The 25,026-nt window shown below is 43.6% G+C and overlaps 1 protein-coding gene across 1 annotated transcript in view; it reads right to left on the minus strand.

Annotated features, from left to right (window-relative positions):
- SV2C (synaptic vesicle glycoprotein 2C) overlaps positions 1-25,026 on the minus strand; it is a 216,719-nt gene that overhangs the window by 107,788 nt on the left and 83,905 nt on the right. The window contains exon 3 of the mRNA XM_018053697.1: positions 9,584-9,764. Coding sequence (XP_017909186.1) covers positions 9,584-9,764 — 181 coding nt within the window. The remainder of the gene's footprint in view (positions 1-9,583; positions 9,765-25,026) is intronic.

The following is a 25,026-nucleotide window of genomic DNA, read 5'->3' on the forward strand; positions in this document are numbered from 1 at the left end:
TTAACAGGGAGACCTCTTTATTGTTCATTATCTACTGATCAATTAGCTACTGTTGAAATGTGCTCACGATTTCATTTTTGACAGAATATGTACACAAATGAAACAATGAGATCAGGGTGGTTTATAAAGAATTTTTCTCACCATAGGATATTAAGTCTATTTTATTAGCTCCCATCAAGGACCATATCTTCATTGTCCATGGTAGTGGGAGGCACAAAGGGAATAATAATTGAAATGCACACTCTATTATGGGTGGAAGATTAGCCAGATTCAAAATAATTGAATTGACACTGATGAAACAGAAGGTTGGCATGTGGAATTTCAGAGTTGGAGCTATTTTCCCTAAGTACTATTAATGTTAGGTGTTTACACCTTTAATTATAGAAATATAAAGAAAGCAAAAAAAAAATCTGTATTAAAACTCATCACTAGAATAAGTTGGGACCCCTCCAGTACCTCACTGCATGTGTGTGTGCACTCAAGTGTGGGAACACACTCAACATGCCCCTCAAAAGCTCTGCAATACTTTTCGCAATACTCAACATAAGGCATCAAGTAAATGTCATAAAACATATTTTCCTCAGTAAACTAAGACAAATTCACAAATGAGATATGGTATAAGGCAAAGACTTATATCAGCTTTACAGACACAATTTCTGTGCTGGAAACACGAGACATGTAAACTGAATGAGTTTAGCAAAGTGGGAAGAAGGAGAAGGCCAAACATTCCTGTCTCCACAAACCTCCCTGAAAAACTGGGAAGCCTGACTGATTGAAGTCTGCACATTTCACAGCCACCCCTCGCATCACTCCAGCCTCGATGACACCTTCGTGGTGGATTACGTCTGTCTCTGTACCTTGTCACTCGGATGTATGCTGGCTATTGAGAAGATAAGGAGGACGTTTCTATGGTGAAAGAAGGAGGTTGTACACAAGAGGGCCAGTTATACTTAAAATGGCTTGAAGTATGATGCTCAGGGGAGAAATTATAGAATGATGACTTCCTGTCCTGAAAGGAACTGAATAATTCTGTTTTGCTTTAATGCTTAGTGAGCACGTATTGATAACAATGAGTAATTTTATTCTTTCTAACTTCACCATGTGATTGCCGGCCAGGGCCGCTCCTCAAACTCCCCTTTCCATTGGGAAATGAGGTATTACACGAGAATGTAATTAAGCAGGAAGTTGAATAAGCATTGTAAAGTCATGTGTGCCATACAGATAGTAAGCAGGTGCCAAAATCCACCAAGAGCTGACTCTGGTGGCTTTATTACAACAAGCATTATGGGTTTATAAAAATGACTAATCAATGCTGTAGTCTATGCCAGGAATCACAATCACAAATAATTCGCATGAAAAATATTCTTTTAATCTTTGCTCAGAATCAGCAACCAAAAAAAGAAAGAAGACACTGAACTGCCAGGCAAGTCGGACAGCAATTCAGAACCAATTCATTGTGTTTTCAACTGGACCCAGAAGTAAACAACTAAAGCAGCAACTCCAAAGATGGACTTCCTTTTCATGAAAGTAACAGAGTATCACAGGGGAGGCTGCTCAGAGGCTTAGATGAAAGAACACAGATCTAAGATCTCTGGACAGGCTAGGCTGGCACAGAAAATGAGATTGCTGTATTGATTAGAAGGCATGTGTCTACTGTGAGTAATCAAGATAGAGACAGGAAAAGAATGTTTCCTGGTAACAAAACCAATCATCAAATTAGGAATAAGGATCCCTCATGCCCAGCTTTGGTGCTAAAGCGTGGGGGGTTAGGGTAGCTTTAGTCTTCCCATCTGCAAAGCCGCAGCTTAAACCTGACTATTTTGAGAATATGGAGATGCAAACATACAATCTGAGTAAATGTTGTGTTTCTAAGAAAACATAATTTCAACTCCCCTAGCCCTTGTTTGCAATCATATTGGTGCCCTAAGCCTATCAAACCTAAACAGAACTGCAGGCAGCAGCTAGTGGTAAAGAATCTGCCTGCCAATTCAGGAGATGCTGGTTCAATGCCTGGGTCGGGAAAATCCCCTGGAGAAGGGCATGGCAACCCACTCCAGTATTCTTGCCTGGAGAATCCCATGGACAGAGGAGCCTGGCGGGCTACAGAGTTGGACACGACTGAAGCAACTTAGCAACGCAGCATGCATGCAAAGCCCCTCAAACCTAAACAGATCTGCATATCCACAGCAGCAGACCTGCTGCCATGGAGGGGGAAGGTGTATTCAGAGATCAGAATCCTCATGCTGTCTTGGGAAAAAAATCATCTCACTATTGAGACAGCTGGAAGCATGCTGTCCCATGGCACCTAAATGATGTCATGAACAAAGATGGTGATGACCATTAGGGTGATCTGTAAGAAGTGATGAAGAAAGACACGCAGACTTTTCCGGTCACTTGCTGTACATATCTAATCACCCATTTCTCCTTGGTCTCCCACTCACCTGCCATTTACCAACCCATCCATCATCCCCTCCACCATGCAGCCCCTCACCCAGCCAAGATCTGGGCCAAGCATATCACCTGTTGCCGGAGGGACAGGCACGAAGAATACATATCCCTACCCTCAAGGCGCTCACAGAGTCAGTTCTTAAAAGTGCATGTGGCTAATTTTTCATAATTATATGTCATGACTTTGGGAGCACTTTTCCTCTGTTACTTCTTTCTCCTTTGGAATCTATAGTTCTTTCGCCAAAAGGTATACAGGGAAATAAAGTGTGTCTGAATGGTCCACTGTTGTTGGAAATTCTCATAAAAGGCATTAAGACAGTGCTTCCCAATGGAAATACCATGTGAAGTATGTATAAAATTTTGAAGTTTCTAGAAAAGATATCAAAACAAGGCTGCAGTTACTTTTAATAAATATTCATTTAAAAAAATAAAAATTAAAAAAAATATTCATTTAACCCAATGTATCCAAATACTATCATTTTAACATGTACTCAATATAAAAATTATTAATGAGATATTTTATACTCTTTTGCAGGTATTAAGGCTTTGGAATCCAGTGCTATGTATTTCATACCTTACAGCACCTCTAAATTTGGCCACATTGCATATGCTTGGTGGCTACATATGGCCTGCTGGACTGCACAGGCCTAGGAAAACACTGACTCACTGTTTATAACTTGGGTTTGCAATTATTTTTGGATTAAAGATAATTTAGTCTGTTGCCTCATCTTCCATATTGGAAACAGTCTTTCCATTCCAATTCTTTGGGTCAGAAATCTTGAACTGATCTGTTCAAAATGTTTATTTGGTGTCTGTCATGTATCAGACATCGTGTGGTATGAAATCACAGACGTTTCTCAATGAATCTGAGACAACACAGGCCTGGTGATTATAAGCATGGAGCCAGACTGCCTGGGTATGATTTTACCATTAGCCTCTCTGTGCCTCATCTTTCTCATCTATAAAATAGGTAGCACAAATATGATCTTCCTAATAGGGTCACCATGAGGCTTTAATGAATCAATATTTATAAAGTACTTAATACAGCATCTCTCAATAGAGCAACTACTATATAGGTGTTTGATAAAACATGTTTAAAAGTTGAAAATTTTTAAACAGTTCTGCATTTTTCCAATGCAGGAGGTATAACCTTGCAGTTTGGAATTAGACTAAAACTCAGAAGACCTGGGAGTCTACTGAACACATGGAAGTCAATCTATCTGTGCCTCAACATTCTAATTTCAAAAAGGCAGGGTATTTTTGCATACTCAGTTATTTTAGAAATGTTCTGAACATAAATGAGGTTCTACATAGTTTGAAGAATTTCAGTCAGTGGCGATCATTTCTATCAAGTCAGGGTATTCTGGTTATTGGACCTTTACAACAATGGATGCATATCAGTGAATGGACGGATACTGTTTAGCTATGAAGGATGCATTTATGAGGCTCCATTTGCAGAGGGAGAAATGGCCAGTCATTCTCCTACCATACACAGACACTGAAATTTCATTTTAATTTTTGTTGCTGGTATAGTTTTCTCCTGACCTTTACGCTTAGTGGTGCCAGGCCTTCAGTGAGACGCTCCCAACTCTGACATTGCCCGGCATCTGAAGCATTCCCATTCTCATAATTAACAGTGACTGGAGACAAATAATTTAATTCTGGGCAAATGAAAATGAATCAATGGTGTCAACTCCATTTCCCATCTTTCTAATTTTCTGTAACAAAAGAGGAGAGGGAAACGTCTGTTCCCTGATGTGAGACTCACTTAGGAAACTGAGAGACAGACGAATAATTGCTGATGCCCTACTCCTCCTTCCCATAAAGCACTGCTGTCCCTGGCAGGAAGAGTGTGCCTTGTGCTGAATGAACATGTAAAGTCATGCAGAATTTGGCACCCGGACACATTTATGTTTCTAAGAAAATACACTCATGACTTAGTGTGGTGAACAGAGGAAAGCACATCTATCACAAACCCAGCCGTCAGGCTCCTTTATATGCAGAGCAGGAATATAACACAGTCCTGCTGATGATGCCTCAGAACAAAGTAAGATAGGGCAAGAGGAAGTCTGTGGCTCTTGCAATAAAAGCAACATGAAGGCATCTTAACCTTGGATTCAGAATGCACAGTTTGCCTGTTAACAGAGTGGCTAGTTCAAAAGGACTTCACTGCAACTTAAGTCCTGGCTGTGTCACTCCTGGTTCCATCACTGAACCTTAACTTGTGAAATGAGGGGTCTGGACTGTGACCCAGAAATTTGCTTCCTCCTCTGAAAGGTCCAGTGTGAGGAACTGGTGGACAGGCACCATACCAATGTGGAGATCCTATCAGTTGCTCTGTCCATTCCAATTACGTATTCTGGAACTGGGAAGTGACCACAGGATGGATTCAGGGACCTCCTGGACTCACTGTGAGATGGATTTGAGATCAAACTCCATTGAACACCTGACCTTTGTAAGTCCTAACTCTGAGTGGTGAACCACAGGGACATTTTGGGTTTCCTGGAATTAATGTCAGTTCAGAGCCAATGCCTAGTAAGGTCTGAAAAGTCGATTATTTCCTTTTCTCTCATGCAGTTACCCTGGTAAAAGGCATAGGTCCTTTGGGGGAAGGCTGGGGGAAAGATGAACAGCATAAACTTCTAGCAATGTACTAGGATCTCCCCTTCATTCAAGGGGTTCTGGGTCTGTAAACTGGCTCAAGTCTGGACACTGACTGAGGGCCATGCCTTTTTGTTTTTATGATGCAAGTTAAACTTTTGGTCAGTTAATTGAGAACTCTTCCCCTAACACAGACCAAGTAAGACTTTATTAAACTTCCTGTGATTAAGCAATAAAGAGTAGACAGACCTATCCTGTCTATCTCTGCCCTGCTGGAATTTACATGCTGGTGGAGGAAAGACATAAACACATAAGAAGCAAATATTTTGGGTGCATTAATCAGTGCAACCAAAAAGACCAACCAGGGGTCTGTGGTGAGAGTCACTGGGAGGGGTGGTCTGAGGTTGTGAATGCTGAGGGCCTAGGAAGAAGACCCTGTGAAGCTGAAAGGATGGTAAGAGTGATGCTCCTGGGAAATGCGTGGAGCATTGCAGGGTCTGAGCACCAGAGTTCCACAACGGAAAAAAAGTGCCAACATTCTGAAATTTTCCTTCCTTGTTCACCGAGTTCTCTTCAATTTAAAACCAGATCAGATGTGGGTAAGGGAGCTGCCTAGTGCATAGAAATAACAAGATCTCTTATTTAAGGTCTCTAGGATCAAAGTCTTAATTCTTTGACTCAAGTTTTAACTAACAATGTTTAAATCAAAGGACTGTCAAAACTTCAGCTGCTTATGTTTTCAGTGCGTAAGTGATGGACATGGAAAGGGTCTGAACATTACATGCCTTTAAAACAAGAAGAGCCTTCATGCAGAAACTGGCTTTTCATTCACAGTTTTGTTGCCATTTTCTCCTCATCTATGAGTCTCCCACACTCCTTGCTGCTGCCCCACAAAGGACACTGACTAGTTCTTAGCAGACAGAGAATGGGAGTGCTTTTGAACTGGAGTGCTGGAGAAGACTCTTGAGAGTCCGTTGGACAACAAGGAGATCAAACCAGTCCATCCTAAAGGAAATCAACCCTGAACATTCATTGGAAGGACTAATGCTGAGGCTTAAGCTCCAATACTTTGGCCACCTGATGCGAAGAACCGACTCATCGGAAAAGACCTGATGCCAGGAAAGATTGAGGGCAGGAGGAGAAAGGGACAACAGAGGACGAAATGGTTAGATGGCATCACTGACTCGATGGACCTGAGTTTGAGCAAGCTCTGGGAGATGGTGAAGGACAGGGAAGCCTGGTGTGCTGCAGTCCATGGGGTCGCAGAGAGTCAGACACGACTGAACAACAATGGGAGGGCTGTCTGTGTGCCTTACCTCTCCAACCAGACCGGAAGCATCTAGGGGCCAGGTCTCATCTATAACTGTGAAAGGTCCTCCACGGTTTCAGGAGTAGAGCAGGTGTGAAAGAGTTTTGTTTTTGAGTTGGAATGAAATTGGAGAACATAGAGACTCAGCTGAGAGTGTCCAGATGAACCCTCTCTGCCAAGACAACCCCTCTGTCATCAGGGCAGCTCTCCACATGTTAGGAGAAGGCAACAAGGCCCCAAACTCAGCCAAGGAAGACAGACCGATTTCTTCACTTCCCTTAACAGCTGCGTTTTTCAGGTCGCCTCAGCTGCTGGATCCTACAAGGTCCTGAGTGTTTCGCTGCCTGGGCCCAGGTGAGGAAGCTCACATGGCTTCCCGCAAGCCCCACTCCCAGCTAAGGGACTCTCCACCTGTTCTGGAGAGCAGAGATGCTCTGTTTTACCTGCCTGCTTTCTTCCAAGTCTTTGCCCATGATTAGTCTTTTCTGTTTCCCTCTTGGAATCAAAGTCAGAAAGAAGACTTCCCCTCTCCGTCTGCTGTCACTCTGAAGCAAGATTCAACATGCAATCTCACTTGATCCTCATACTCAAAGGTAGGATGTAAAGCACTATTATCTCCCTTTCACAAAACCAGCAGCAGGCTGGAGGGCCCAAGGGACTTTCCCAAGGGCTCACAGTAAGGCCAGGGCTAGGGTGGACTTGAATTTCTGGACTCCCCATTCTGTGCCCACTTTGCAAAGGCATACAGTGCATTAGTCTCTTGGAGCACAATTGATAGAGTGTAGCTGAATTAGCAACGCACAGTCTATGCTTTGCCAGGTAAATTATCTTATTTAGAGGTCTGCAGCTCTGAGCTGCTGGTTGAAAAATGATGTGTCAGCAACAAAGAAGCAAATGATGTCATGAATATACCCAAGCCGTCTCTGTCTCTGTGCTGCCCCTGAATTAGCTTCTGGACAGTCCCTTAGTCTGGAGTATGCTACAGCCACCAGAATCGCCCTTTTCTCTGCAGTCAGTGGAGTTGCCCATGTCTTCATCTAGACTGGCAATGAAAATTGCCATAATCATCCAAACCTGGTCAGGTACTTTTGAGTCTATGGATACTGTTGGTATTTTCTGGATAAGGTTGTGAATGGAAAGGACTAGAAAGTTCAGAACTTGGGTTGTTAGGCTTCTCCTGACAGGCTAGTGGTATTATGTACGTAAAAGAAACAGCAGGAGGAAGTTCTCCTGCGGCAAGAATGTCTTATCCCATGGACCCTGAGAAGGTCCTTTAATAAGCAGTTTTAATCGCACCTGCTCTTCCTCAGGTATCTCAGTTCACTCAGCACTGGGTTGGCTGCAGCCCCCTGAATTCATGACCCAGAAATCCTCCCCACAGACGACACGTGCAGCCAGTCTCACACAGCCTTGAGCACCAAGCGTCCCCTCTGCTAAGGAAAAGCCCTCCTTCCCCATCAATACAAAGCAAATGATTGATTCTGATCATTCTTCTCCAAGGAAAAAATATTTTCACACTTTCCCAAACTTTCCAACCCTCCTGCTTTACTGCAGTGTCTTCACTCTAAGGAAAACTGAGATTCCTGCCACTTAGTCACACATTCGCCAAGTGCCCTCTATGTGAAGAATATGTCAAAGCAGGAGATGCAAGCGACATGGGTTTGATCCCTGAGTCGGGAAGATCCCCTGCAGTAGGAAATGGCAATCCACTCCAGTCTCCTTGCCTGGAAAATTCCATGGACAGAGGAGCCTGGCTGGCTACAGTCCATGGGGTCACAAAGAGTTGGACACCACTGAGCAACTGAGCATGCACACACATCCTATTTGTAGAATGTAGCACCGAAGAGGTTCCAGAAGATGAAAAAAAGAACATCGGAAAAATCTGTGGATCCACCAATCTCAATATGTGAACAAATCTTGTGGCAGAAAACAATATAAAAAAGTGTTTTGAATGAATTATGGAAGTGAACCATTAGTCTGCACGGGGAAACCTTTGTACTCTTAAAATAACCCACTTACATAGTATTTCTCTTGGATGCCTTATATTCCTGCTAATCTTAGCTCTGATTTTAAAGTACTACTATATGTAATTAAGAGAGACGGGCTGCAGCTTTTTGACCTTCTCTTCGCGCAAAACCGGGCTTTGCTGTGTGGTGACCAACATCATCAACCACAACTGACCGACTTCTCAAATTCATAACCCAGCACAGATTCCTCCCCTGTCTTCATTCATTTTTCTTTTACTTTATATTATTCCTATAGATTCATCTTATGCTAGACTCCCTCAGAAACAACATCTCTAATGAAAACAGAGTTCTTAAGCATGAATTAGAAATTTTATATTTGCACTATTTTGTTTTTTTCCTATTCAAGCAGAGTTTCTTGGACTCTCCTAATTGAGGTATTGGGTTTTCCTAAGCTGTGGATTTGCTTAATCTAGTAATGAGTGCTTCAAGTTCTTTAACAAAAACGACTAACCATTGGCTGTACTATGCCCCTGCACTTGTCAACAGCACAACTTCTGTTGACTCAACAGAAGTCAGGAACTTATAAAAAGAACCTATTGCATCTCATGAAGCAGGCTTCCTACTTAGTTAAATATGCTATTGGTGGTTTAGTTGCTAAGTCATGTTGCGACTCGTTGCGACCCCACAGACTGTAGCCTGCTGGGCTTCTCTGTGGAGGGGGTTGTCACTTCCTTCTCCAGGGGATCTTCCTGACCCAGGGATCAAACCCAGATCTCCTGCATTGCAGGCGGTCTCCTGCAGTTACCAAAGATCAATTAAACAATATTTACTTGAGATTCTCTCATCTTGGATTTAAGAGCATAGTTGAATGATTCAAACCTTTAGTTCATAATAGGTAGGACTAGAGCTATTCCTGGCTTACATTTTTAGAAGGAAAAAAACATCCACTCATAAATGTGCAGTGCCACAGATACAGCATTCCTTTAAAAACAACACCCATTTCCTAGACATAAAACACTAAAAGAATCAGCCACGGGAACACAGATGCGTATTCCCTTCTCTTCTGGATTTAAAGGTTGATAATTATATTTCTAAGAACCAGCATTATGGCTCCTAGGCTGACACAAAGATGGGAAAGGAAATGCATTAAGGGATAATTTTTTGGTAATGAGAGCCTCCAGAGTGGAAAACATGTACATTATGTCTTTATGTAGAATAAACACATTACTACAAAATCCGAAAGAGAAAAAAACCTTACCCGAATCCAGAAAGCAAGCGACAGAAGAGAAAGAAGCCGTAACCTTGGACAAACGAAGACAGGAAGGCAAAGAATCCGTTGATAGACATGCAAATCAGAAGGGACTGCTTCCGTCCCACTTTGTCTGCCAGGCCTCCCCAGAAGAATGCCCCCACCATCATGCCGAGGTACACTATGCTGCCTGCAACACACAGAAAACAAGGAAACACATCAGAGCGGGCAGGAACGACCCTCGGAGCAGCAAGTGAACGAGCGGCAGGAGACGCTCCTTTACAAATAGATTCTCCAGGATCCATGAGTCCGCTTTCAAGTTGGAAAACAAGCTCTGGGGGTTTCCGCGCGCTGCCATGGGCGACGGCAAGGGCGGAAGATGAGACGGCCACGTTCTCCCCAGCCTTGTGGGGAGGGGCACCCCCAGTGGGCAGGCTTAAGGAGTCCCCATAGAGAACAACCCCGCAATTTGATTCATGGCTGTGTCACCTTTGGTCCAAATGCCCAGCTTAGCACCACAGCAAGGCCAAGATGGGAGACTGAGTCAAGGGCTCCCAAGTCAAAGTGGATCCTCCAGCCTGCTTCAAGCCTGCGCTGCAGCAGATGACGTGGGCCACAGCCAGACTCCTAGGAAACTTCTAGAAGATTTCATGGGTTCTTTCTCTCTGGTTCTCCTGAAAACCCTGGCCCTTCCTTGAAAGGAAGGGATGTTAGGGAAGGTAAGTTTACAAGAGTTAATCTCAAAATGGTCTCTCCCAAATCCTGCTCAGAAAAGAAAAACTTTTTCTTGGCGTCAGGAGCTTAGGCAGAAGGAAAATCGCTGTTTATGGTTTGGGGGTGTTCAACTCACCATGGTTGGCTCTGCTTTCATAAAGGAAACAAATGGAAAAATCAAGAGTTAAATAGATGCCCCTCTTGGCATCACTGAGTAAACAGCTGAATTTTCCAATTCACTTGCTTCTTCTGAAAAACCAAGCCCTCATAAACTCTGTCCAGAGTCTTTCACAGGATGATATAATATTAGGTATGGCAAATGTTATTTTTTAGAAGGTTTCCAAAAGGGTATGCAAGGTCTAGGGGAAATGGCATAATTAATAAATGAGAGTTTTGGCTTTACAAAAGCTGCCCACTACATCTTTTACTCAATTCCGCTTCTTTCCTTTGCTTCACCAAAGCACCATTTGACTAGTCCCTTCTCAAACAAGTGTTTAAGGTGCCCAACAGCACCTAGGTTACAAGCTGAGAAAACACTACCTTATTTATTGCTTTAGGTTAGTTAGGGAAATATCCTCCTTAAACATTCACAGGAATTCATTTGCTAACAGTTAATAAATTAATATGAGACCCAGAAGGAGAGCACTTGGCAAAGTCTGGTGAGCCCACATCAATGACAGGCAGATGCTGCTCTGCAGATAGACGAGTCTGGACGACTACAGGGAAGGTGAATGTTGGACCAGTTATACAATAAGACGCTGGGGTGCTGAAAGGAGATGGACGAACATCCTTTGCCTGGGCAGGGATGGCCTACTTTTCTCTGTACTATGTGGCTGACCATAAAAAGACCATCCTCCTCAATAAAGAGATTACTCATATCATGAGGCCCAATTCATGTTGAGAAGGCAATGTAAAGAATGCATCAGCACAAGGCACAGGGATCCCCAGGGCAGATTCAACCCAGGAAAATGAATATGGGGCATATCTCTTACTTACAGCCTAACAGGCTTGAATTTGCCACTCGTGCCTCTCAGAAGACTAATCAGTAAGCTAAGCTGCTTGACGGACTTCCCAGGTGGTACTCGAACGAAAGAACCTGCTTGGCAGTGCAGGAGACATAAGAGACGCGGGTTCGATCCCTGGGTTGGCAAGATCCCCTGGAGGAGGGCATGGCAACGCACTCTAGTATTCTTGCCTGGAGAATCCCATGGACAGAGGAGCCTGGCGGGCTACAGTCCATAGGGTCGCAAAGAGTTGGACGTGACTAAAGTGACTTAGCACGCATGCATGCAAGCTGCTTGATAATAATGTCTGTCTGTAGAAATGCCTATAGGTCAGAAAGTGAGCTGCATCGACCAGGAGCAGCCCGTGGCTGTTGCCATCTAAAGACTTGGGACTCTTTCTTGTAGCTCTGGCCCCAGGAACAAAAAATGGCCACTGGCACTTGTGGAACCCTTACCAGTTCTAAACTTTGGTGTGAATTAACTTACATAATCCTCTCTACCCTTTGAGGTGAGTACTATGGGAACACCATTCATTGCTGGGAAGCTGACGTACAGGGACATTAATGATCTAACCACAGAGAAGTGAGTGCTGCCTACATCCCAGTCCGTCTCTTTGTACAACGTGGTGATGATTCCTTTAACCCTCCTGGCTGCCCTCCTGGGAAAACATCCCAGTTTGTCCAGGCTCTTGTGTGGAGGTAACATCTAAAATTGAGCGTGGCACCTCAAAAGTCTCAGAGGTGCCTTTTCCCTGGATGCCACCCTCATAGAATTAGAGTTAAGCCTTGGGTAGTGGAAAATGACAGATGGGAGCTTGGGGGACGTGCTGCTTCGTCCCACCCGAGTATGTGACCTGGGATGCACTGCTTACTCTCAGGTACTCCAGATGGGCACATCCCCGACCCTTGGTGGGGGAGGTAAGGGACTTGATGCTGCCAATAGCTGGGTGATGCTAGAGCAGAAAGGAAAATCCAAGTTCTTGCTACGAAGAGCAGCGCAGGCATGCTAAGTCACTTCAGTCGTATTCAACTCTTTGCAACCACGTGAACTGCAGCCCTCCAGGCTCCTCTGTTCCTGGGATTCTCCAGGCAAGAATACTGGAGTGGGTTGCCATTTCCTCCTCCAGAGGAATCTTCCTGACCCAGGGATGGAACCTGCATCTCTTATGTCTCCAGCACTGGCAGGCGGGTTCTTTACCACTAGTGCCTCCTGGGAAGCCCAAAATGAGTAGGCTCCTGCGCCATGCTCCCAAGGAGCTGTAACCCCCTCGCTTTTCCAGTGCAGGATGGATGATGGTCCTGCTGGGCGGGTCTCCATGTCCTGTCATCCCCTCTGGGCCATCCCTTGCAGCTGCATCTTCCCTAAACCAGATTAGAGCGTTACAGAGTGATGGTCCTAGCATTTTCAGGGCTCACAATCGGATGCTACATTTCTCTGCTCAGCAGGAGTGCAAGGACACAGCCCCACCTGGGAGCTTTTTAAAGCTCAGGGGTAGTAAAGGCTAAGAGCTCATTCCTGCGAAGGAGATGGCTTAGTGACTTGACAAGGGACAGGAAATCCTCATTTATTATTAGCACCCTGTATTTAAGCCCCTTGCAAATAAAATTTAAAGATAATACTTATGAGAGATTTTAATATATAAAAAAGAAAAATGGCCCATTTTTCAATTCCCCCAGATATCTATCTATCTATATATATATATATATATTTTTAACTCAAATATGCCCCATGGCCAATAATTCAAACCACACAGAAAATTATAAAATGAAAATAAAAGTCTTCTTCTCCCTAATCCTTGATCCTCTTCCCAAAGGTAACCATTAGTAATTTTTTTCCAATTCTTCCAGAAAGCTCATACATATAAATATACGAAATGGATATCCTGTAGGAATTGTTTGTTAAATATAGGTTTTCTTCCCCCCCACCCACCCCCCATGCAGCATTTATCATATCTAGTCTAAGCAAACCAGAAATAAATCTGTCAGGATTTTAATTACTTCTTCAAAACACATTTCATATATTTCAGAAGAGCATTCACTATCAGCTAATAGAGGAAAAACAGACAGTTATTTCTCCATCTCTATTATTTCTATGCCTAAAATAAATACACCCAATTTCCCTAAATGAGAGGCTATTCAATCCAATTTTAAAGAATTTACAGAGCGCACCCACTATGTATGACTTTTCCAGAAGGCTAGAAATACATGGATTCATAAGTCATGATCCTTGACCTTAGGGAAGGAAAACTTGGCAAATCTTCCTCTGATGCCTACTCTAAGCCAGGAGAGAAAAGAGACAGTTTCACATCCATCATTTCACAGAACTGCCCCCCCCCACCCCCAAGCTCACTGCCCAGGGCCAGTACAGAGAGGGGCACCCGGAGCAAGACCGTCCACAGCCTCCTGAGGACACATGGCCAGACAGAAAGTGCCCTCAGGAACTGGGCTGGAGGCCCTGAACTCCGCGTTTACTCCATCGAGATGGCTTAAGGAGCTTGTAATTCAGTGAGGGAGACCCAGGCCCATTACCCAGTGAGCCCCGCTGTGAGGCGTGTGTTCCAGAGGGAGGGGTGACTGGGGCAGAGGGGTGGGGGTGGCCACTAATTCTGACTGTGGCCTCTGAAAAGGTTTTGCTGAGAACGGAACATCTGAGAGGACTCTGAAGGATAAAAAAAATTTCAACATGGTATTAAATTCCTCCAACAAGTGACAAGTTCAGAGAAAAAAAAATAGCATCTCAATCTGACTTTGACTAAAAATATGTTTCGGATCCAAACATAACAATAATCTTTGGTGTCTACACTGGATTACTACTGGTAATTAGACCAACTGTAGCTAGACTTCCATTGGGCACGCTACAGACAGGATGACGCCTACCCAACAGTTTATTCCAGACAAGCAGCACAACTAGGAGAGTCATGTTTCGATCATGTGATCTAACTAAAGCCAAAACCTCTGAATATTAGCAAAGGCACACACTTGAGGGGGAGAGATGTGAATAAGGGTGGAACGGCTCTGGATGGCTGCCTCGCCTTCAGGACCCCACTTGTCTTCACCATGCTGAGACAGGGAGTCCTTGAAAACTGAGAGGCGGGATAAGCTCTCAACACGGACCAGCCTTCCCTGGCCACCGCTTCTCATGAGGCTACCGACAGAATGTAAAAGTATTTTAGTCCATTTTACAGGTGGGGGCACTGAGGCTGAGAGAGCCCAGCAGTTGAATTCAGGTCTGCCAGATCCTTGTTCCCCGGAGCGTGATCTCTGGATCAACAGCACTGGCACCCCGGGGTCGGGGGGAACTTGCTAGAAATGCAGACTTTCAGGCTCCACTCTGGACCTACACGCTCAGGATCTGAATCTGACTAGGGTTCCCACATGACCTGTGTGCACTTGAGAATCTGAAGGCGCTTTTTAGGCTGCTGTGCTTTCCATTGAAACATATAACCTCTCTAATACTTTTTTTTAACTTAAAGTTTGTATTTCTCTAATACATATTTGAGCGGGGGAGAGGCAGACCCCAGAATATTTAATTCCAAAGACACAGAACAAGCAAGATCTTCCTACATGAGCTGGAGAGGTCCTAAGGGTGAGCGGAGAGTCTGTGCCTCTCCTAGGCCCTGCTTTCTTTATAGAAGCTCGAGCAGACCTGCAATGTAGAGAGAGGCCAGGCTGCAATTCTCAGATCCTTTCCTGAATCTGATGAAGACTTTCATTCAGCTGGGCTGTCAGGAGGTTGAACTTGGCCTGAGAAATATAATCTGAAACTCACTCTCCTCCCATCGCAGTGGGGGCTCAGGACATCCTTAGCTGGCCAGCCTCTTGGTCCAGGTTTCTCAGAAGACAGAAAGAGGCTTCAAGCATCACCTCCCCATTAAGGGATTTTCTAACATGGGAGCTGATTCCACTTTATTTAATCATACCCTCATTTCCCCCAACAAATATCACATTTCCATTTCTGTCTCTTTGCTAAGCTGCTTTTGATTCTTTCTGACAATCCCTAAGGGGCACACATCTTTTCCCCCAGTACCATTTAATCCACATTTAAATGAAACAGAACAATTTTAAGAAATGGAACAGAGTGGTTTTTCTCATAATAATTTTAGCCATTAGTTTAAAAAAATTATTTTAAGCACTTCAGTTATCTATGGCTAATGTATTACCCTATAATTCATTCCACCATTTATTTATAGATTGATTTTCAATAAAAAAATTTTGTGATAGTGTTCTGAATTCAGTGATAAATAATCTCCACGGGGCAATGCTCACCACTCACCTTTTATAAGGGGATTTTCTTAGGTTAAAACAAAATTATAAGTCAAAGTAAAACAAAAATAAATCTTTAACGGTAACAATGACAGTTCTAGAGATAGTTATTAAAATGAATAATATAACATCACTCATCATATTCACAGGATTAAGGGAAAATGAGTTACTCCTTAAATTATTCTCTTTATTTTTCAGATGTTACACAAGAGGAAGGTGCATTTATTGTCCCAAGGATAGGATTTTCTACTCTCAGCTTGTGTTATACCCATAGTAGACACCCACTTAGCCAATTCTTACTTAACCAACACAATGGATTAACAAACCTACCCACAACACACTGAGAATTATTCCCCATCTTCCTTCTTCTTCCAATAAATGCTTTAGGTTTACTGTTTTATACCCAACCTTTATGTGAGTTCTGCTGTTATTAGTTATGAATCCAATTAAACAGCAGTCACATAAATAATGAGATATGAGTGTGAAAGGAATGGGAGCTACTCCTATGAAACCAACTTAAGAAAGACATGGGGAAGATGGGGTGCAAAAGTAAATATTTATTTAATACACTTAATAAATAAATGTATTAAATAAACATCTTTATATTAAATATTTGTTAAAGAAATGTATTAAATTATATTAAATAAAATTTATTAAATAAATGTGAGCAATCCAACTCAGACTGAGAAAAATCATAAAGATGAAAGATTCTGTGCTTAGAGGCATATTACAGAAGTTAAAACTGAAAATCAAAGCCACTTGATGGCTATAGAGATACAGGAAAGACAAGGGGGTACTTCATTTCAAAGATACCTACTCAAAGGGCACCTTTGCTCCTGCACCTGAAGATGGTTGAATGAGTACAAGCCCATGTGTTAGTATTTAAGTCCCTATGTTGATCTGCATGTTTTCTTGCTTTACCAACTTTTCCATTAACTGACCAATTACCAGCCTGGATTTAATTAGGTAGTGGGATGTCTACCTTGCCTCAGAGGACCCCTGAAGACAGGCTTTGTGCATCAAGAAATCAGGTTTGCATAGCCATTGAAAGAGGCGACAATTACCCACTATGTGGTTTATTGCATCACTGAGGGCAACACTGAAAGAGCATCTCCTTAAGGTCAGTTCCAGAACTCACAACCTTCCTTAATTTTATTGAAGATTCCTCTTTTATTCACTGTGTACTGGAAAAATCCCTGGAATGACAGTCAAGATCTTCAGGACTAGTTCCAGTCTCCCTAGAACTAGCTGTAAGCCGTTAGGCTAATCTTTCAGCTTCCTACATGTCAAATGGTAGGTGGCGGTCAGCCCTGTAAAGCTGAACCAGGCTCTCTTCTGTCTGGGGGAGCAGGGCACTTCTCTGCCTTGCTGGTCTCTTATGCAGCCTCCCCTCCCACCCACTGATGCAGGAGCTCTCAAGGCTGCTGCCCTGTGCTCCTCCTCCAGGGCCCCCAGAATGGTGGGTTACGAGCATGGCCGACCCTTGGCCAGACCACACCGTAGCCCATCAAAGGCTGACTCCAGGGACCACTGTGCCTCCCACTGTGGGTTTGCTCCCACTCAATTCAAAGAAGGCTGATATTTAATCTTCAACTACAACTTGCTATTTCTGATTATTACTGGTTTCAAATTCTGCTTTTGAATTAGAAATGATAACATAAAATCACCAGTTCAGGACCTATTCTATTGGATTCTTCCCCTGGATGTGCTGAGACATGGACCCATTATTAAAGCAATGGGGGGTTGAAATGGGGGAAGCAGAAAAACTGCTTTTGTTGTTGTTTAACCAAATGCAATACTCATCTTTAACCCGCTACTATTTACCACTCTGAACTCTGGGTCAGGCAGCAAAGAATGAAGAGACCAGGCCCTTGAAACATAAGGACTAGATCTGAATTTTCGCTCTACTCTTTACTAGATATTTGATCCTGGGTAAGTTTCTTTCTTTCTTTTTCTCTATGTGTCTCAATTTTCTGCTCTGTATAATGGAATTAATAACTGTACCTCCCCACACACTGTTTTTGAGAGATTAAATGGGTTAAAGCACTAAGAACTATGTGAAACACAGCTGTTCAGTAAAAAACAACAACTAATATCACGGCAGATGGTGACTGCAGCCATGAAATTAAAAGACACTTACTCCTGGGAAGAAAAGTTAAGAGCAACCTAGATAGCATATTCAAAAGCAGAGACATTACTTTGCCAACTAAGGTCCGTCTAGTCAAGGCTATGGTTTTTCCAGTGGTCATGTATGGATGTGAGAGTTGGACTGTGAAGAAGGCTGAGTGCCGAAGAACTGATGCGTTTGAACTGTGGTGTTGGAGAAGACTCTTGAGAGTCCCTTGGACTGCAGGGAGATCCAACCAGTCCATTCTGAAGGAGATCAGCCCTGGGATTTCTTTGGAAGGAATGATGCTGAAGCTGAAACTTCAGTACTTTGGCCACCTCATGCGAAGAGTTGACTCATTGGAAAAGACTTTGATGCTGGGAGGGATTGAGGGCAGGAGAAGAAGGGGACGGCAGAGGATGAGATGGCTGGATGGCATCACTGACTCAATGGATGCGAATCTGAGTGAACTCCGGGAGTTGGTGATGGACAGGGAGCCCTGGCGTGCTGCGATTCATGGGGTCACAAAGAGTCGGACACAACTGAGCGACTGAACTGAACTGAATATAACACTTGGTCTGAGGAAGAGAGCAAAAAGGGGAGAATAAAATGGTGATGGAAAAGAGACAAGAGGAAAAAGGGGAGGGGCTCTGGGGTGATGTAGAAAGTAAAATTACTGCTCATGTTCTGAATAGAAGCCAACTGAAACAGCTCTGGAAATGTGAGCTAATTTTTCAATTTCAAAGACTTATTCTTCTCCATCTTGAGATTATTTAAATAAACAATCAACAGTCTTCTCCTAAATCCAACCCCTGACTTTTCCCAATCACTACTATTTTTAGTAGCCACAGGTAAGAACCGTTGACACATTCAAATGCATCTGTGGATTTTCAGAAAATCAAATAAAAGTAAAGGAAGTAATAATATCAAAGGCATATGGACAAATAAAAAACTCTTTCCAATTTGCAATAGAGAAACATTTGCAACAAAAGTCAGCTCACCTTTGCCAGAAGGAACTGTAAATATCAGATGCAGACTACCGTGCATTTCTGACTTTTACATTTGGAAAGTCTGACATTTAAGTCTGTTGGTCCAGGCAGACTGATGTAGCTGCTTGTATGGGCAGGTAATTCCATATCAAGCATTATTACCACTTATTACTTAAGTCCACCTGGGCACTAAGCAGCCTCTGAAGGCCCAAAGACACTGGCACTGAATTCAGTGAGCCAAATGCAGAAGGGGAGTCTTGACGTGGATGACCAACCTACTTTCTAATATTTTTCCTCAAATGGCCAGGATAGAGCACGTCCACGGGATAGAGAAAGAAGTCTTTAAATAATTTTGCATGGAAAAAATCATTTGCATATATGGCTCTGCAGAAAAAAGGACAACAGCAGCCCCCTTGGTATTCAAAGCAATAAAGAAACAGGTCTCGGGGGTTAACCTGTGGTGCACCATGAATATCACACATCAATTTCACACCAATGGGATCCCTGTCGGGCTTTCCTGGGGGCTCAGTGGTAAAGAACCCGCCTGCCAATAGCAGGTTTGATTCCTGGCCTGGGAAGATCCCCTGGAAAAGGAAATGGCAACCCTCTCCAGTATTCTCGCTTGGACAATCCCACGGACAGAGAAGCCTGACAGGCTACACTCCACAGGGTCGCAAAAGAGTCAGACACGACTTAGTGACAACAACAATGGGATCCCTATCTCCACAAATGTCCTCCACTCCTAGGCCTGTGCTGAGGGAGCAAGGTGGTAACTGACTAAGTCCTTTCATGGATCACTAGGCCAACCAATGGAGCAGAGGATCACTGGTCCACAGCTCTTAGTTGAGCTCCTGTGAAAAGCCAGACATCCTGCAGGGTATGAGGGAAGGGGAGGGCGGAGGACAGGGCTGCAAACAGGGAAGGGACTAGGCCCCCCCTCTCAGGAGCTCAACTCACAGCCTCGTGCAGTGGTTCCAGACCATGGCTGCACATCAGATTATCTGGTGATTTAAGGGAAAGAACACTGATGCCCAGGCCACACCCGGAGATTCTGGTTCTGGGATAGAACTGAGGCAACAGTACTTTTAAAACAAACTTTCGCAACTATTCTAATATAAAGCCTGGGCTTTGAATCTTTGGTTTCCTGGGAATTGAAAAATCTGAAAAAAAATTAATTACTATTAAATGAAACACATGCTATAATTCAGGTGAGTACATTCTGCTTAAGGGGGAAAAAGGAGAGACTTAATTAATTCCAGGGAATCTGGAAAACTCCCCATAGAAAGTCATGGTGGATCATGCTAAGTTCTGAACAATGAATAAAAATTCTCCAAGTTAGAGAGGAGAGTTCCAGGAAAGGGAGGAAGACTGAGTTCAAAGACCTGGAGATGTATCATAGCACCACAGACAAAAGGGCCTCCAAGTGGTTCAGGCTGGATAGGCTGCAGAGTTCATGTGCAAGGGTGACAGTGGTGGAAGATGGGGCCAGAAGGCAGGTTGAAGGCCATCCAAAAAGTCAGCCTTTATCCCCTGGGAAACTAAAAAACAGACTGGACATCATCCATGCTGAAAAGATCATTTCGATAGCCCTATGGAGTATAAACTACAGGGGTAAGGACAGAGGGGTGGCGGTGGGGAGGGCAAGGGAAGGACGAAGAAGGAAAAGTCCGGACCGGGGTGAGGCAATCAAGCCCTGAGATGCCCTGAGCACAAACTTTAAGGAAGCACTCACCCTCGAGTGCTAACTCTGCATCTGCACAACCCTGAGAGTGAGTGCGTCCTTAAATTTGTGCTCTAGACACCTTACTTTCCTTACCCTGGTCCTGGGCCTGGCAAGAAACCAGCTGTTGCAATATTACTGAGAGGTAGCCCAGGAAAGGAATGAAGGTAGCCTGATCTAGGTCTGCAGCATGGCAGACTCAGAGAAGTGGGGCAAGGCTTGAGGTACTATTAGCAGTCAGAGCCCACAGTTCTTGGAATTTGAGGGGTGAGGCAAGGAAGAGTGGGAGCTGACACTGGGGAGTTTGCCTTGGGATGAGTCACAGTAAAATGAATGAAGAAGAGGGGTCCAAGAAGGGGGCAGGCCTGACACAGCCTCACATTTTAAACACATGAGGAAGAACTCTGTATCAGTAACTCTTACTATGTTATAGCAACAAGGCAGAACAGGGCGGGCAGTACAGGTATCACAAACAAATCCATAAAGTAATGATCAATGTAATTGATAATCAGGATATATTAATACTTCATGAAGGAAGCAGAGCTTGAGTTGAGCTTCAGAAGAACACCCAGGAAGAATGTGACTCAGAGGATGGGCAGAGTGGCATGTCTGCTTATGCTCAGATATACAACAGTGTGGGGGGAGGCCCGGAGTGGGAGAACAGCACGAGCAGGTCAGAAGGTGAGCAGAGTACGCAGCCTGGTTACAGTGGACAGGTTGGGCATGTGGAGAAGAATAATTAAACTGGGTAAGTAAGAGAAAATCCTTAAAAAGCAAGTCAAAGCAATTTTAATTAATAACATAGACCAATGCTTCCCTGGTGGCTCAGTGGTAAAGAATCTGTCCGATATTTTTCACAGAACTGGAACAAAAAAAAAGGTCTCACAATTCATATGGAAACACAAAAGGCTGTGAATAGCCAAAGCAATGTTGAAAAAGAAGAATGGAACTGGAGGATTCAACCTTTCTGATTTCAGACTATCCTACAAAGCTACAGTCATCAAGACAGTATGGTACTGGCATAAAAACAGAAATATAAACCAATGAAACAAGCTAGAAAGCCCAGAGATAAACTCATGCATCTGTGAGCACCTTATTTTTGATAAAGTAGGCGAGAATATACAATGGGGCAAAGACAGCCTCTTCAATAAATACTGCTGGGATAACTGGGCAGCTACACATGAAAGAATGAAATTAGGACACTTCCTAACACCACACACAAAGATAAACTCAGGATGGACTAAAGACATAAATGTAAGACAAGAAACCTAACTAAAACTCTCAGAGAAAAATATAGGCAGAAAACGCTATAACATAAATCATAGCAAGATCTCTATGACCCACCTCCTAGAGTAATGGAAATAAAAACAAAAATAAATAAGTAGGACCTAATTAAACATAAAAGTTTTTGCACAGCAAAGGAAACTATAAACAAGGTGAAAAGACAACCCTCATAGTGGGAGAAAATAATAGTAAATGAAGCAACTGACAAAAGATTAATTTTCAAAATATACAAGCAGCTCATATAAGTCAATATCAGAAAAACTAACAACCCAATCAAAAAGTGGGAACAAGACCTAAACAGACATTTCTCCAAAGAAGATAGACAAATGGCTAATAAACACATGAAAAGATGCTCAATATCGCTCATTATTAGAGAAATGCAAATCAAAACTACAATGAGGTATCACCTTGCAAAGGTCAGAATGGACATCATTAAAAAGTCTAAAAACAAATTCTGGAAAGGGTGTGGAGAAAAGGGAATCTTCTTACACTGTTGGTGGGAATATAAATTGATACAGCCACTATGGAAGACAGTGTGGAGATTCCTTAAAAGACTAGGAATAAAATCACCATCAGTTCAGTTCAGATGCTCAGTCGTGTCCGACTCTTTGCGACCCCATGAATTGCAGCACGCCAGGCCTCCCTGTCCATCACCAACTCCCAGAGTTCACTCAGACTCACATCCATCGAGTCAGTGATGCCATCCAGCCATCTCATCCTCTGTCGTCCCCTTCTCCTCCTGCCCCCAATCCCTCCCAGTATCACGGTCTTTTCCAATGAGTCAACTCTTTGCATGAGGTGGCCAAAGTACTGGAGTTTTAGCTTCAGCATCAGTCCTTCCAATGAACACCCAGGACTGATCTCCTTTAGGGTGGACTGGTTGGACCTCCTTGCAGTCCAAGGGACTCTCAAGAGTCTTCTCCAACACCACAGTTCAAAAGCATCAACTGAAAAAAAAGTTCAAGACACCATGTGACCCAGCAATTCCACTACTAGGCATATACCCTGAGGAAACCAAAACTGAAAAAGACACGTGAACCCCAGTGTTCTCTGCAGCACTATTTACAATAGCTGGACATGGAAGCAACCTAGATGTCCATCAACAGATGAATGGATAAGGAGCTGTGGTACAATACATGATGGAATATTATCCAGCCATAAAAAGGAATGCATTTGAGTCAATTCTAATAGATGAACCTGGAGCCTATCATACAGAGTAAAGTAAGTCAGAAAGTGAAAGTGTTAGTCACTCAGTCACATCCAACTCTTTGCAACCCCATAAAGTGTAGCCCACCTGCCAGGCTCCTCTGCCCGTGGAATTTTCCAGGCAAGAATACTGCAGTGGGTGGCCATTCCCTTCTCCAGGAGATCTTCCTGACCCAGGGACTGAACCTGGGTCTTCTGCATTGCAGGCAAATTCTTTACTGTCTGACCCACCAAGGAAGTCAGAAAGAAAAAAACAAATACCACATACTAATGCCTATATATGGAATCTAGAAAGATGGTCCTGATAAAATTATTTGTAGGGCAACAATGGAAACACAGACATAGAGAACAGACTTATGGACATGGGGGTGGGGGAGGAAGGAGAGGGTAGAATATATGGAGAGAGTAACATGGAAACACATATTACCATATGTAAACTAGATAGCCAAGGGAATTTGCTGAATGACTCAGGGAACTCAAACTGGGGCTCTGTATCAACCTAGAGGGGTGAGGAAGGAGAGAGGAGGGAGGGGATATATGTATATCTATGGCTGATTCATGTTGATGTATGGCAGAAACCAACACAATACTGTAAAGCAATTATCCTTTAATTAAAAATAAATAAATTTAAAAGAAAAATAAAGAAATGCATGTCCTCATCTGCCTGCCAGTGCAAGAGATGTGGGTGGGGAAGGTCCCCTGGAGAGGAAAATGACAACCCACTCCAGTATACTTGCCTGGAAAATCCCACTGACAGAGGCATCTGGCAGGCTACAGTCCATGGGGGTGCAAAGACTTGGACACAACTGAGCACAATACAACAGTAACGTAGACAAGGAGAGCCACTGACGGTTGGTTCTTCAGTGAGGAATTAATGCCATCAAAGTATGAATACTAGTAGGAAATTACTAGGACGCTTAAGAGCAGGATGGCTCTATCTAAAGGGCCAAACAGTAACTGTTTTAGACCTTGCAGGTGATATATGCTGTGTTTCAACTACTCAACTCTGTCGTCACAGCACAAAAGCAGCCATAGATATCACGTAAGTGAATGGGCAGGGTCGTGTTCCCATAAAACTATTGACAGAAACAGGGGAAGGGCCAGAGTCAGCCTACGGGCTGTAGCGGGCAGATGCCTGTTTTGAGGAAAAGTTTTCCTGTAGCCATGCCGGGAGCTCAGAAAAGCCGTGAGCCTGTCTTGGAAGAGGTTGTCGGTGGTCCCTGAAGGGGCTGTCTCCGTGCAGCAGTGATGACGGAGCAGAGGACAGGAAACCAGAGCCGGGGGACGGTGAGCACACGGAGGCCGCAGGAGAAGCCAGTGCTGGTCACAGGGGCAGAGGGCACAGCCGCGCTGGCCGCGGAGAAACGCTAGGAGAAACACACCAGCGTGGAGAGAGGCGAAGAGGGGCGGAGGAACGCAGCCACACGCACACAGGGACACGACTGCCCTGAGACCACGAACAGAACGGAGAATGGCAAAGGGCTTCTGCTACCAAGAAATGGGCTGATGCTACCTGGTGCCTTATTTCCAGAAGGTCCATGAACACAGGCTTACGAGAAATTCATTAGTCTCAACTTTAGGCATAACTGCAGCAGTAAAGGGATTTTTTTCAGGACTGCCTCTTGAACATCAGCACAATGAACAAATACAACATAAAAATCCAAAAGGAACCGGTGTTTTAGAGGAACAGAACAAGAAAGTAATTTTGAATGGATGTCCCTTATTACATCTTTTGATATTTTAAGCAATAGAAAGGCCTGAAAGAGAAGGAATCCTGAAGTTGATCTCAGGCCATTTCTGGACCCTGGGGATATGACTGCGCATGGCAGGAAAATAGGTCTGAAAATGGACTCAAAGATTGCACTGTGCTTAATCAATATTGATGAACGTGATTACGTAAGTCCTCCAAAACTCTCTCCTGGAAAATTACACGTACATTTTCTTTGTTGCTCTTGGTTTAAGTTTAGGTGGCAGATATGAAAATAAAAATCAGAATAGCTTGTAATTGACTCCAATAAAACCTAAAGGAAAAACTCAGTAGATGACTCCTGATGTTCCAACATGACCTTTTGTTTCCTCAAACAGGTAGGTACCTAAGCTGTCAGCCCAGGGACGTGAGTGAATAAACACTGATTGGCCTTGGACTAATGGATATTGGTCCTAATC

Source organism: Capra hircus, chromosome 10, assembly GCF_001704415.2.
Source record: "Capra hircus breed San Clemente chromosome 10, ASM170441v1, whole genome shotgun sequence".
NCBI classification, from domain to species: domain Eukaryota; kingdom Metazoa; phylum Chordata; class Mammalia; order Artiodactyla; family Bovidae; genus Capra; species Capra hircus.